The 15,796-nt window shown below is 43.8% G+C and overlaps 1 protein-coding gene across 6 annotated transcripts in view; it reads right to left on the bottom strand.

Annotated features, from left to right (window-relative positions):
- The window catches only part of KCNH1 (potassium voltage-gated channel subfamily H member 1), a 466,004-nt gene that overhangs the window by 86,380 nt on the left and 363,828 nt on the right, over window positions 1–15,796 (bottom strand). For all 6 annotated transcript variants that reach the window (XM_045048780.1, XM_045048781.1, XM_023248008.2 and 3 more), the window contains one exon: window positions 1,328–1,524. In XM_045048780.1, the coding sequence (XP_044904715.1) occupies window positions 1,328–1,524 (197 nt within the window). The remainder of the gene's footprint in view (window positions 1–1,327; window positions 1,525–15,796) is intronic.

Genomic DNA, 15,796 nt, shown 5'->3' with positions numbered 1-15,796 from the left:
TGAGGGCAAAAAGTCTTTACAAAGGAAGGGACATGATCCCATTTGTTTTTAAGGTCATAGGATCGGCCAAAGGAGGAAGTGCCATGTCGAGGACAGATACAAGCGGGAGCCTGTTGCATGGTGCCAGAAACAGGAAAGGTCTGCATCTGGGTGCTGTGTCCCAAGAGCTCAGGGAGAGCCCCAAGGATGGAAGTAGAGTGTGGACCCAGGTTTGAGAGCTTAGGTGGAACTCAAAGGATTTGAGGAGTAACCTGAGACATGGGAGACTGGGAAGAAGCATCAACCATGATGCCAGCATTTCTAACTTGGAACCCCAAGGGTGATATAATGTCAACAGAGGCAAGGACCATAAGAAGAGGAACAGTTTTGGAGGAAAGGTTATGAGGTCATTTGTTGAAAGATTCCTATGATAATCCCTATAGGCGGTTTCTATGGGTCAGAGCTACCTTGTTAACTAAAAGAGATAGATGAAGTGCAGGAAAGTCGGTCATGAAAAACCTAAAGAGTACAAGACGAATAGTTTAGTCCTCACAGAGGCAGATGGAACCTGATAATCTGAGGGTTGAAAGAAACCATTTCAGACCAGAAATCTTCTCTGGGTCTTAAAACAGCTCATTTCTCAAACCCTTAAATCAGCAGATGTATACAAGATACTCTCTAGGCAATCAGATTCCATACCTTTCTGATTTTCTGGGCCCAATTGAATCATCTTCATAGCTTTTAAAAATTATTATTATCAGCTGGCGAATGGTCTCACACCATTTAGTGAGTCCTAGTCACCAAGGAGAGTTCAGTTTATTTGAATTAAGTAGCCCCAGCCAGTCACTTTTCTGACTAATGACCTCATCTTTTTTTAATTTAATTTAATTTTTTTTTCAATATATGAAATTTATGGTCAAATTGGTTTCCATACAACACCCAGTGCTCATCCCAAAAGGTGCCTTCCTCAATACCCATCACCCACCCTCCCCACCCTCCCACCCCCCATCAACCCTCAGTTTGTTCTCAGTTTTTAAGAGTCTCTTATGCTTAATGACCTCATTTTTTGCTCATCTTTTCACAATGCCAGAAGGTGTAGATATTGCTGGGGAAAAGCCCACGGACACACTCATGAACCAACCCCTTCTGCAGCAAAGTTAATCCATCTTTTTAATCTAGCAACATTCCTGTTTCCCTTATTTCATAGCAAAAGCTCTGAAGAGCAAGCCATGCACAGAACCACTGCTCCACTTAAATAAACCGCGAAAGGACTTTTCCCGCCCGTGTGGTTATCTTAAGTGCACAGAGACTGTTCTTGATAGAAAAGAAACCAAAACTGCCAGCTTACCCTCTTCCTCAAGTTGTAGGTGAGAATGAGGTTCCGGGAGAAGGAGTGGGAAAAGGCTGTGTAGAATTCTAGCACTTTCTGCAGGGCATCCCGTTTGATCACATGCAGGTCACAGTAGGTCAAGGCCCTAACATTGGCACAGGACTGGGCAAGGGTGGCTTCCTTCCAGAACACATCTCCAAACACGTCTCCTTTCCCTAGGGAGAGAAAGTGGTGGTGAAGAAAGTGTCAGCCAGAAGGCGTCTGGCCATCCAGGTTGGCTTCCCTTTGTCTCCCCAAATTGTTGTCCATTTGGCATTCTACAACTTAGGCTCAGAAAAGGAAAAAAAAAACCCACAGGTTTTATTTTGAACCTTAACAACACGTAACTTAAGGAACTTTAAAATACCGTGTAAGACATGTCAAAGTTTAACCAATGACTTTAGGGTCATTGACTGTTAGTTACCTCCTGAACAGCCTATCCAAACGGGGAATTCCCTATTATTCTTTTTTTTTTTTTTGAGAGATTTGCATTTTTAAAAATTTTTTTCAATATATGAAATTTATCGTCAAATTGGTTTCCATACAACACCCAGTGCTCACCCTATAATTCTTTATCACACCCCCATTTCCCCAAAATGCCAATCATAATCTATAACTACATCATTTGTTTCCTTGTTTGCTGTGTAACTCCCAATAGGAGAGTTCCCTCCACGTCACACAGTGTCTGGCACCTAACAGGAGTTCTGTCAATATGTGCAGGCAAAAGAGAAGTAAGGAGGCTGAATTATGGATCTCCATTCATGCGACTGACTGAGAGGTGACTAGTATGGAGAAGGTGTGGACTCTCCATCAGGAGCTGAAGATCAAGAGAGGTCTCCTCTGTTTAGGATGATCCGCGTGGAAAAAGGCAGGCGAGGGTGGAGTTCACTCTTTCCCACACTCCGTCCACTGCCCTAAGGCTTATGTTTGCATGGTGTCTCATTCCTCACCCTCTGTCCCCCACCTCCTTCCATGTTCCTCACCCTTGCCAAAGGCCCTCCTGCTAGTATAAAAACATGGGCCCCATACACTTGGCATCTCCAGGACCCTCCATGCCTGGCATTCCACAAGAGGATATTTAGTAAGTCAACAGAGTACTAATCCCACATAACCATCTTCTGGATCAAACTTGTATCAATCTCTTTTAATCACCTGCTTTTCACATCTAGGGATATTCTCCCTATCTTTCCCAAAGTCCAACATTTTAACATATGTCTAATGGAAAGCCCAATCCCTTCCCAGCACAGCCTCTGGTTATAAATGGCTTGAAATGTTGTTTATCTTGCCTCTAAATTTTCAGCACAGATAAACACAAATTTGAATCTTCAGGATTGAGGATATTCAGAGGAATATTCCGGGGGCAATAAACAAGGCTATGACGGTAGAGAGTAACTCTCACAACTCTCAAGGGTTGTTGGCCTATGTATCCAGACTGGCCACACTTCTCTGCAGGAACCTGGGTACCCATGACTCCATATGATTAACAGGCAAGTGTTTTCCTCATTCAGGCCAAGGAGGCAATTAGACTCCCAAGCACCTGGACAGAACTCGATCTTTTCTCAAATGCCAAAGTATCCATTCTTATATATAAGGTACTCCAGGGGCACAGCCTTCTCCAAGCACCTCCACAGCATGAGCTGGAAATCAAGTGCACTAGACACATTACTTCACAGTTTCCTATGTGTTTGTGTGGCAATGTATACTTCTGATTTGTGAAAATCATTTTACAGACTCAGTATCAACAAGACACATGCATGAGGATGTAGATAAAAATTTTTAGATAAAAGTGCTTTTAAAACTGTGCTAGTTCAATTCCCTTCCCAGGTGTTTTTCAATCATCTGTACTATGAGGGGGTTACTTTGGGGTGGGGGCCACTGCATGGGAATGCTTCTCTCTGTGGGATGCTACCAGCTTCCGTGGAGATGGGCTCATTCAGTGTGTGCTTCCTGGTACTGAGTTCTAACCAACAAGGCTGGCCATTAGTTCATGCATAGCAAGCATTCTACAACTGCCCCCCCCCAATGTGCTGCAATGCCTCCCATGCCTTTCATTTTTATGTAATCTTATTCTTCTAGAGAGAGCTCTTCCAACACACAGTATGGTGGACAAAAAATGGACCCCATCTGTAGGCTGCAACTTACATCAAGAGGCAAGCCCTAATTTCCTTCCCCTTGATTCTCAACTTGTCTTAGTCCCTTGTCTTGAGTGTGACAGAAGTGACTGGGACTTTAAGGCAAGATCATAAGAAGCCTTGCAGCTTCAGCCTGGGTCTCCTGGAACACTTACTCTTAGGATGCCCATTCTTGGAACCCAACCACCACGTTTTGAGAAGAATAAGCCACGCAAGAGGTCACATATCAGTGTTCTGGTGGACAGCCCAGCTGAGCTCTCTGCTGACAGCCAGCCTCTGCCAGTCACTTAAATAAGCCATCCCGCCTGGCCCATCAGACCAATCAAGGCTTCGGATGCCCGCAGCCCCAGCCAACACTGGTGTGTGGGCCACATGCAGAAAGCCCAAGTCAGAACCAACCAACTGGGCTAAACAACCCACAGAATGGTGAGAAACAGTAACAAATTCCTTACACCACTAAATTTAGGGGAAGTTTATGCAGAAATAGGTAATGAGAACACACAGAATTGTGGAGCTCTGGGCTGAGAAGCCTGTGAGAAATTACTTAGTAAGTTACTTAATATTTCAGCAAAACATCACAAATCACCCCCAACTCTGAGCTGGCAGCACCCCACATCCCTCCCTGAAAGAATGAGACAAGAAGGAGCAAGGAGTGGTTCTCACAGGAGCAGATTTTCCTGAGTGTTTTGTGTATCAGTGCGAAAATGTAGAATTTACAAATCTTGTATCTCCTATTGGGGTGAGATGTGTTATAACTAAGCCAGAACAATTGAGAGTACAAGACCATTGGTAATACCGTCTGATTCTCATTAAGATTATAGCTGACCCTTGAAGAACATGGGTTTGAACTGCACAGGACCACTTACATGTGGATTTTTTCCAATAAATACAGTATGCCACCAAAAATGTATTTTCTCTTCCTTATGATTTTCTTGATAACATTTTCTTTTCTCTGGTTTACTTTATTGTAATAACACAGTATATTATACATATAAGATAGAAAATCCATCCTATATGTATTACGTGTTAATTAACTATTTTATCAGTAAGGCTTCTGGTCAACAGTAGGCTATTAGTAGTTAAGTTTGGTGGGAGTTAAAAGTTGTACATGGATTTTCTTTTTTTTTAATTTTTAAAATTTTTTAATGTTTATTTATTTTTGAGAGAGAGCCAGAGTGAGAGCAGGGGAGGGGCAGAGAGAGAGGGAGACACAGAATCTGAAGCAGGCTCCAGGCTCTGAGCTGTCAGCATAGAGCCCAATGTGGGGCTCGAACCCACAAACTGTGAGATCATGACCTGAGCTGAAGTCGGACTCTTAAGCAACTGAGCCACCCAGATGCCCCTATTATACATGGATTTTCAACTGTACAGAGTGTCAGTACCCCTAACCCTCACCTTATGTAAGGGTCATTTGTCCTTCATTTATTTTTTCTTAATTTTTTAAATGTTTATTTATTATTTTGAGAGAGAGAGAAAGAGAGAGAGAGACAGAGCATGAGCAGGGGAGGGGCAGAGAGAGAGGGAGACACAGAATCCGAAGCAGGCTCTAGGCTCTGAGCTGTCAGCACAGAGCCCAACGTGGGGCCCAAACTCATGAACCGTGAGATCATGACCTCAGCCCAAGTCGGATGCTCAACTGACTGAGCCACCCAGGCGCCCCAATTGTCCTTCATTTAAACAAAATCTAATGTATGAGCATTACACTTCTCAAACAAGTTTGGAGTAGTTTTTCCAATTATAAAAGAACCCAGAAAGTAAAATAATAGCTGCTCATGTGTATTTAACATATGAACTTATCTGTAAAAATTCTGTTTATAAATGACTCTTCAGGGGCACACTTATTGCCTAAAACAAAGGACAACCATGTTATGGTTGAGACACACCATGAAATTTATAAGCATCTCTAGAAATGACAACATGCCTACTGTGAAAACTTTTCCAATCAAAGGTTTGACAGAAACAATAAGTAGAGAGTAGTTCCTACTACCCAAAGTATTTCACGGTAAGATAATCACGATTAATCTGTAGGGTCCAGGAAGTCTCAGTGTTGTTAGAACTTGGATTTGATTTTCAACCCACATTGAAAATCACACAATCTTTCTTCCTGTCAAGGCAGCATTTTTGGTATAAATGATCTGTTAGTGAGATTTAAGAACGTGGTGTCGGAGGATCCGTCAGATTCAAAACAAACCCAAACCTATTCTGGCAAATGAGAAATGTATTTATGACACATGTCACTGGGGGAAACTGTCAAAAGGAAGGATACAGAGCATTTGGCAGGCTGCTTGTAATCGACACACAGCTCTGGGAATAATGACTTCCCAGGTCAGGGTTAGGAATCAGGAAGGCTGGACAAGCCCTACACTCACATTCAACCCTTGTTCCCTAGCGTGAAACGATCATTCACTGAAGAACAAAAGTTACCCCAGTGCACTTGGCAATCAAACTACTTGAGGCAATCAGCTTATTGGTTTACTTATTCCACTGAGGCCCTGGGTGCAGAATGTTAAAACCTAAGTGTTCCAAGTTTCTAAAATACATTCTAAGTGGAAGTTCTGAGCTAGGGAAAAGAAAAAGGCATGAAGAGGGGAAGTAAGGCAGGACAGTCTAATTAAAAACTCCAAGCAAACATCCCTGTGATAATTAATCCTCCTCCCCCTCCCACCCCTTCAGTGCAGCTGTCTTCACTGTACCTTCACTTTTGCAGTGGACACAAACAGGCCCATAGGGTACAGACGTGGGACAGAAGAACATTCATAAAACACAGGTGGAAGGTGGGACACAGGACTGAGGAGGCACAGGGAGAGGGAGGGCAGGTCTCTGCGAGGAGCCCAGGAGAAAACCAAGACCCTGTAGATAATTGGTCTTAAAGACGGGCAGAGGCTGGAACAGCCACGTGAGGAAGTTTGGAGGGGCATGGAAGGTGGGCACGCAGGGAGGGGTGACCAGGGCAAATGCTAGCAGTGCTGGAACTGGGTCCTTGGGAGGATCAAAAGCCTACTCGAATGTTAAAAAGTCACAGGAAAGCAATTCGGCTCTGAAACTGACAATTGAGTTTGAAACTCTTCAGAAAAGGCCCTGTTTGTTTCTTTGTTTATTATTATTTTTAATATTTTTTAAGTATTACTTTTATTTTATTTTGAGAGAGAGATAGTGAGAAAGTGGGGTGGGTCAGAGAGAGAGTGGGACAGAAACCCAAGCAGGCTCCACACTGCCAGCACAGAGCCCAATGTGGGGCTCAAACTCAAGAACCACAAGATCATGACCTAAGCCAAAGTCAAGAGATGCTTAAACCAACTGAGCTACCCAGACACCCCAAGGCCCTGTTTATTCAAACACAGGCTGAGTTTAGCAGGTCCTACGGGTCAGAGCAACACTGAAATTTCCAGCTGTTTCACTTTTCCCTATTGTGTACTCTTAGAAGGACCACTCATAATGGTAACCTATAGTAGCAAAACATAATTCTGCCATATACATGATTGTCTGCTTCTAAAATCACCAAGCATTTCTAGACCCAAACTAATTAGAAAGAACTCATTCAGTCATTCATGCAACTTTTGGCAGGCACTGTTCTAGAAGCTGAGGTATGGTAGGGGGACAACAGACATGATGTAGTGAGAGACAGAGACCCCAGTGACTATAATGTATCAGGGCTGAGTGCCTAATTCTAACATGACAGGACAGCATAGCATGTAGGAGGGGTGTCCAGTTCAAACTCATGGGGTGAGGAAAGGCTTTCAAGGAGATGTGATGTCTGAGCTGAGAACAGTTAACCAGCATAAAGATGTAGTACAGAGATGAGTCCAGGGAGGGGAAACAGCACATACAAAGGCCCTGAGGCACTGCATATGACCCTTTAACAAGACTAACTCTACAGGTGAGTGTTGCCAGTATACCTTGTAATCCTTTGAGGAAAGTGCCTGGTCTCCTCATTCAGCTGCAAACTCACCTAAGCATCTTGCATACTCTGTACACTGAGTGGGCGACCCCAACTTGCTGAATCAATATTTAAAGACCTGGATTCATGACGCTGTTGGGAGCCACGCTGAGGGTGCTGAGAGAGGTGCCAGAACATGGGGTGCGGTGAGGGCCAGCCCCCTCAGCCCACCCTACTGTCTATATTCCTCCTGTCTGGAGTATCAGGAGGTCCTCTGCCCTCAAGCCATTTCAAGACCAGAGGTGTCTTGTCACCCACTTCATCAGGATGGTGACTGGCATTGCTGTCTCCCGCCCTAGGAATAATTCTGCTTATGAGACATGGAAGACAGGCTGGACAAATACTTCCAGGCAAACTCTGAGCAGACTGTGTGCACACCACTGGACTGTACGGCCCAAGAGGTCGAGGACGAGGACGAGGACAAGGGCAGTTCTCAGAGGTCCTAGATTCATCATATAAGGCAGCCATGTGACCTCTGGGTCCCCTGTTTGGTCCTCAAACATCTTGAAGACACAAAGAGAAATTGCCGAGCCCTGCCCCCTGGTGCTGCCCTCAGCATGTTTTCCAAGCATTTTATGATCCTCTCTCAACACAAGCCTCAGGGCCAGACAGGTCAGACTGCCCGACTAGGAGCTTGAGGGGGTTCCTGCCACCTCTTTTGCTCACTGTCGGCCTTCCGGCCACACTGCGGCTCTTATGGTCCCTCCATGTCTGGCTCCCTGCCCACCTTAGGGCCTTGCCAGCACCACCTCAGACCTCCACCGTGCTCCCTAGTCTGGATAACTCCTGCTCAAGCTTCCAAACACTCCCCAACCTCCTCCCTGACCATGGTCAGAGCGGCTCCCTATCATGTGTACCCTCTGTACTCTGGAAACATTCTTCCTACCTGGAATCACCACATCCCCAGCAATGGCTCTGGCACACAGCAGGCACTCAATAGCTGTTGGGTACATACATAAACCAATGGCACTGGACACCTTACCAAACCCCACCCAGTCTCAACTTACCCAGCTAAACAATGTGGATAATAATACCCACCTCATTGGGTTGTTGTGTGGTTTACATGTAATTAATGTGAACAAAGCCCTAGCCCTGTGCTTGGAACACAATAGGTGCTCAGTAAATAGCAGACACAATAAAAGAAGAGTTTTCTTAATGGCCCCAAGAAGCAAATTCCACAGGGATCACCAGGCCCATTTTAAAAAGAGGAAAGTGAGCTCCGGAGAGGTTAAATAATTGCCCGTGACTCCACAGGCTTTTCCCAAGCTGCCATGTGGTCTCCACGCTGCTCCCAGTGGGCTGTCCTCTGCATTCAGTCCTTCAAAAAACCCTCTTTTCCAGTCAACAATTAAGGGGATCCACCTTGATCAGGCACCACCTTGATGGGAAAAAGGATATATCAAAGACAGCTTTGACTTTAAGGAGCTATGGCCTACAAATCTAAGTGTTCTCCAAAACCAGTTCTGTCCTCTTATGGTAATGGAAGCCATGACTGGTAGCTGGGCACAAACATGACCAGAATTAAAAGCTGCACTGCATCTAGGTGTGGACATTTGTCCAAGTTCTGGTTAAACCTCTGGGGTTGCAGAGAGGATGTGTGCAACATCTAGGGTCTTCCCTTCCCCTCTCCTCCCTTCCTCGTGGCTAGAACAAGGATGTGAGCTCTCTTGGACCAGGAGGCCACGGTGACAACCCAGTTAGGATGAAGCAACAGGCAAGAAGGAAGCAGGGTGCCCAACACCATGAGGTTGACATGCTAGCCCTTCTATACTGGACTGTTGAATGAGAGAAAGACAAGTTTCTGTCTTGTCTAAGCTTCTGTTACCTTGGGTTTTTCTGTTGGAGCAGCTAAACCCACATCCTAGCCAATTCAGGAGTCCACGACACCATCCAGTGGGGCAGTACAATGTGTTGAGCTCTATGGGGAAGGTATATCCACACCTGCTTTCTCCACCTGCTGCAGGGAAAAGCGTGGGCTTCCACGTGTCTGAAGGATTGGGCAATAACATGACAATAGAGCTCTGGAAGCACATTCAGGGAAAAAGCTCCAATAACTTCAGCTAAATACCTTGGTGATACCCACCCACTTCCCAGACCAGCCCTGACTATGTGGCCAGCGGGCCAGGATCTGCTGAAAACGCACCGTGTACCAGGCCAGACACCAGCCAGGGATGCTGCCACGGGCACCCCCCATGTGCCTTACTCCAAAGATGATGAAGTATAGATTTTCCAGCTTATTTTGGAATACTTAATCCTCCCACGTGTATCTATGGTTATTTCCCTTGGGTCATCAGAGACCACGGGGAAGACTAGATAAGTAAAGTTTTGGTACCTTGTAAACGCTGCCTTCTTTTATCTGTAATGAAGCCACAATGCCCTTCTTTTTGCTCTTACTGAAAAAACAAATGCTGCTGGCAGTCTGTGACCTCTGCTTCATCTGCGACGGTTTAGAGAAGTGAGAAGGAACATCAAATACAAACAGGCATAGTGGAAACCTCATCAATTTGCTTTCCCGTCCAAGTTGTGAAAATATACTACTAGGAATAAAGCCTTAGCTTTAAGTGCTAGGTCTTATCTGATTGTGGTGTGGGGTTGGGTGCTGAGCCAACACATTCTATTGGATTTCTTTTGCCAACAAAGAAAGCAGGGCCTGGAGATGTTCAGGAGGCCTAGGCTCCATGTACAAGCACACACGTCACCCCATTCTCAGAGGTGCATCTCATTCTAGAAAGGTTTGGTCTCATTTTAGGTGTTGTCAGGAGACCTCAGAGATGTTGAAGGATCATTTGCCTTCTTATGAAGTTAGTACAAAGGACAGCAATCATTATGCTCTTCAGCAAACCATCTCTGTATCAGAGACAGGATGCTGGTGTGGATCAGCCATAAAACCTGGTCACTGGAACCCACACGGGAACTGTGGCAGTCCAATGTCACATGCCAGGTCCAATGTGAACTGTCTCTGACTCTCTCTCCCAGGCAGCTATTAGATTGGGAGTGCCCAAAAATGGGGTTACACCTTACTCCCATCTTACCCCAGATGGTGTCTCTTTGCATACAATCCAATCCAGTGCAACAATCTGAACCCTACCTATCATGGACCAGGCAGTGTCCCAGTGACGAAGAGGGTGTTATAACAAGGAAAAGACATGGTCTCTACAAGGGGCTTGGACTGTGAGGAGACAACACCTACAAATGTGTAACAGTGAAGTATAACAGATAAACACATAATACCAAGACTGTTACACCCATCAGAATGGATAAAATTAACAACTCGGACAACAACAGATGTTGGCGAGGATGTGGAGAAAGAGGAACCCTTTTGCGCTGCTGGTGGGAATGCAAACTGGTGCTGCCACTCTGGAAAAAAGTATGGAGGCTCCTCAAAAAATTAATAATAGAACTACCCTCTGACTTAGCAACTGCACTACTGGGCATTTTAAAGGATACAAAAATGCTAATTTGAAGGGCAAATGCACCCCAATGTTTATAGCGGTACTATCAACAATAGCCAAAGTATGGAAAGAGCCCAAATGTCCATCGACTGATGAATGGATAAAGAAGATGTGGTATATATATATAAATTGGAATATTACTCAGTGATCAAAAAGAATGAAATCTTGGGGCACCTGGTGGCTCAGTTGGTTGAGCACTAGACTTGGGCTCGGGTCATGATCTCACAGTTCGTGAGTTCAAGCCTCGCACAGGGCTCACTGCTGTCAGCATGGAGCCTGCTTTGGGTCCTCTGTTCTCTCCCTTTTCCCCTCCCCCACTCACACACACATGCATGCATGCTTGTGCACTCTCTCTCCCAAAAATAAACATTTTTTAAAAAGAACAAAATCTTGCCATTTGCAACAACATGGATGGAACTAGAATATAGTATGCTAAGTGAAACAAGTCAGTCAGAGAAAGACAAATAGAAGATCTCACTCATATGTGGCATTTAAGAAACAACAGATAAACATAGGGGACGTGAAGGAAAAATAATATAAAAACAGAGAAGGAAGCAAACCATAAGAAATTCTTAAATACAGAGAATAAACTGAGGGTTGCTGGATGGGAGGTGGGTAGGGGGATGGGCTAGATGGGTGATAGGCATTAAGGAAGGTACTTGCTGGGATGAGCACTGGGTGTTATTTGTAGGTGATGAATCACTAAATTCTGCTCCTGAAACCATTATTACATGATATGTTAACTAACTTGCATTTAAATAAATAAATAAATAAATAAATAAATAAATAAATAAATAAATAAATAAATAAAATAAAATAAAATAAAATAAAATAAAATAATTACATTAAAAAAACATAATCCCAACATATGTCGGAGGTTATCTTAGACAAGACCATGGAGATCTCATGGAGAAAAATGAGAAAGGATCTGGCCTTCTACAGTGAGGCAAGAGAATTGAGACACAGGAATGAGATGGGCAATTTTTCTAAATGGGAAGCTGGATGGCTGGAAATGCAGTTAGCTGGTCTGGGCTATGTTTTCCTGTCTTTTATGGCTCAATTTCTTGATAATGTTATTTATACCATCTCTACACTCCTCCTTCCATAAAGGCAACTCCAGATGCATCCCACTCTTGGCCTCTCTCTTCTCCTCCTCTGAGTGATGGGTTTGGAAGGAGAATATGCACGTGGGTAGCCCGTCGGTCTCTTCAAGATCTGCCTGCCTTCTCTGTGCCTCCAGGCCGTGAGATTTGCCAGGCAGACCCTCATGGGGGTAGGCTTGTGCTGATCAGCACCAGGGTAGGCCTAATTCTGGGGCGTACTATTGGGAAGCCTTTTTGGACACAGATACAAAGCATATTCTCTGATATTAGCTTAATCAGGAAAAAAAAAGTGATACTTGGACTGGTGTCTATCTTACTTGCTGTGTCTCTCTTGGTTCAGAACTCTGGAAGATCTTTGCAATTTATGAAGCATCCTGGAACTAACAGCCATCTCTCTCCATTCCTCAAGCTACTCTAATCTTGCTTCTGACCCCAAACCCCGCTAATGATACTCGCGCCATAGTCAATAATAGCTCTTTTCCTGATACATCTAACAGATGTATTTTAATCCTCAACGTATTCTAGTTCTTGGATTCTAGTATATATTTAAGTTGTCTAGCATTTTTTATGTTTGAAATCAGACTGTGTCTTATAATCAATGACATATCACCATTTAATTGCCAGCATTATGTCCTAGTGGGCCATAAAATATTGGCATGTCTTACAATCCATAGCATCTTCCAGTCAGTGAAATTTGGTTCTGTAGCAGTTGAAAATGTTCCTTCCCTCTCTCCCTGTCTTTTGTGATATCCCACCCTCCCCTGTTGGCCATCCATCGCAGGTTCCTCTACATGTCCCAGATAAACTAGCATTCCTTGGGGCTCTGCTCTAGACCTCGTTGCTTCTTTTTTTTTAATGTTATTTATTTATTTAGAGAGGGAGAGAGAAGAGCATGAGCACGCAGGGTTATGAGAAGGAGAGAGAGAATCTGCACCACCAGTGAAGAGCCCAATGCAGGGCTTGAACCCACAAACCTAGACCTCACTGCTTCTTACCCTCCTATTTCTCCTTGGGTTTTTCTCAGTCTTCCCCAGCTTTAACTGTCACCTGGATCATGATGGTCCTCACGTTCATACCTCAAGCCTAGGTCTCTCTTCTGAGTCTAGAATCTCACAATGGACTCATTCACTTACTTCAAACCCGCAAATCCCCAAATGGAATTGGTCCCACTCCCAGGTAAGCCTGCCCACCCTCCAGTGTTCCCCATTCAGACAACAAAATTGTCCGAGTCATTCTGGACTTAACCCTTTTGCTCTTCTCTGAATCCAATAAAGGACCAAGCTCTGATAATTTTATCCATCAAATACCTCCTAAATTTGTCTACTTCCTTTCTACTGACATTAAGTCTTCAAGCTACTCTCATCTCTTAGCATTGTCCTTGGTGGTCTTCCTGCCCTCTATCCACAGGATCCAGGATAACCTTTCTAAACACAAATGTCACTCTTCTGCTTTTAAGGCTTTGAAGATGCCATCCCCTCTGCCTCGAAGACTTTCTCTTTAATCCCCTATCCCAAACCCCACCACCACTGCTCCATGTGGTAGAATTCAGTCCCTCATACAAATCTCAGCTCAGATACCATCTCTGCTGGGAAGCTTCCTTGATTTCTCTTGGCCAGGCTAGATTAGATGCCTGTTTTATAAGCTTCCGTAGACTCCTGTTCTTACTCCTATTACAACTCTTGGCATACTATATTATAAAACTACATATTTACTTGTCTGTCTCTGTGATAAGACCATTAGCTCTATCCCAGGTGTATCTGTCTGGTTCACCATTCTATCTTCAATCCCTAGACTACACCTGGCATGTTTATGGAATGAATAAATCAACACATCAGTGAAAAGACGGGTCTGAGTGGAACATGGTAAAGTGGGCCAGGGTGTAAAAGACTCAGACTGTCTTAGGATGGAGGCTTTGAGGAGGAGATTGGTCCTCAGCCTGAGTGCAAGAACTCAGGTGTCCTCGGGTAGCTATATTGTCAGCCCAGCTCAAGAAGGAATTTGTTGACCTGTTCAGAAATAGTCCCGTAATTCACTCTGATCCAGCTTAATGCTAAGCTGAAAAATTTATAGGCGAATTTAAAATGAAGATGTAAAGATAATGAACGTTAGAAATTACTCCATCGTACAAAGGCTCTGCTTAAAGGAATTAAAATTTCACTCAAATGTGGGTCACCAGCCTTCCTTGTGGAGACTATACTAAACATGAGCAAACGATGCTGGCATCTCTGTTTGAACGGGGCTCACTCACAACTGGTTAAATTAAAGCAATGGCTTGGAAACATCATGACACTCTCCTTATATTCTCCACAACTGCAATTAGATAAAATTAAATTAGCTGAACGTCTCTCTACTAAGTAAACAGATCACAAATCTTTCACTGGAGGCAGGTGATAATTTTCCAAGATCACTACAGATAAGAATTGCAAATTGACTCGATTTTTTCCCCCTTCTTGTTTATAAAAGACTATATGTGCACTGCAGCAGCTGACTGAAATGTACTGAAAAACAGAAAATATTGGCTCTTAAGGCCACCACCTAGAAAACTTTGATGAACATTTTGGTACACTTTGCATCTTCCTTCTGTTTACAAATGCATTTTTATGTAGTTGAGGTTACTGCACATACAGTTACACACTCTGTTTTTCCTCCACTTAACATTATATTTAAGACATTTTGCATGCTGATAAAACTATTTATACCATCATCATAACAACAGCCTTGATTTACCATATTTTTTAAAATTTAACCAGTCCCCTCTGTCTGGACACTAAAGTTATAAGAATTTCCTTTAGAAAGATCTATTAACTCTCCTAACTACCAGTGTCTTCAGAGAAGGCAAACCAATTTTTGAAGTTGCTTAAATAAAAACAGAATTAGGAAGTAGAACCTGGTACCCACCCCCACCCTGTCTCAATCAAGTAATGTGTGCATTACCTGACACAAATGTTTTGCATTTCTGAAGTTCTAGATTATTCATACGATAGCTTCTTGCTGGGAGTGTGGATTTAATATAATTGCTTCGGCTGATAGAACAGCTATATGAATATTAATGCTTGGTTGGAGTGTTTAGAGAGACACTTCAGTGTAGCCTCCTCCCCTTGTGCTGAGCATGAGCAAAAGACATTATTATATGGTGTGCGGTTGTAATATTCACCCGGCCCCTACACCAGGTCCCCAGGGTGGTGTGGAGCAATGCACTGCAGAGATGGTAGCACAGGAACTGGGGGGCCTCCCCCCATCCCCTCCAGCTCACAAGCATCCCAGGAAGCATCTCCATGAAGGATTTAGCCCCTCCATCTCTAAAATAACGAGGGTTTTACATGAAGCTGTTGTTCTTTTTTTAAAATCCTTATTAGATAGCCACTCTGTCTTCAATGTCTAGTCATCCTCCTTTTCAAGAAGCGTTTGGGGGAGGGGTTGGGTAGTACCCACTAGATAAATGTCATTTTTTCTCTGACCGGATCAGTAAATAATGGAAGAAATGCTGTCAAGACTTCTTTCTGAAAAAAAGTTTTATTCTTTCAAATTGCATCCTAATAGCCAAAAGGATATATGGAATAATGCTTTCTCAAGATCTACCTTAAATTTAAAAAAAAAATTTTCCCCAATTTTGAAAGTAGCATATGCTCTTTTAAAGAAGACTTGAAAGAGGGGCGCCTGGGTGGCTCGGTTGGTTGAGAGTCCAGCTTCGGCTCAGGTCATGATCTTGCCATTCTGAGTTCAAGCCCCACGTCGGGCTCTGTGCTGACAGCTCAGAGCCTGGAGCCTGCTTCGAATTCTGTGTCACCCTCTCTCTCTGCCCCTCCCCGACTCATGCTGTCTCA

Source organism: Felis catus, chromosome F1 (assembly GCF_018350175.1).
Source record: "Felis catus isolate Fca126 chromosome F1, F.catus_Fca126_mat1.0, whole genome shotgun sequence".
In the NCBI taxonomy this organism is placed as follows: Eukaryota; Metazoa; Chordata; class Mammalia; order Carnivora; family Felidae; genus Felis; species Felis catus.
This window is presented reverse-complemented; position numbering and strand designations above follow the sequence as displayed.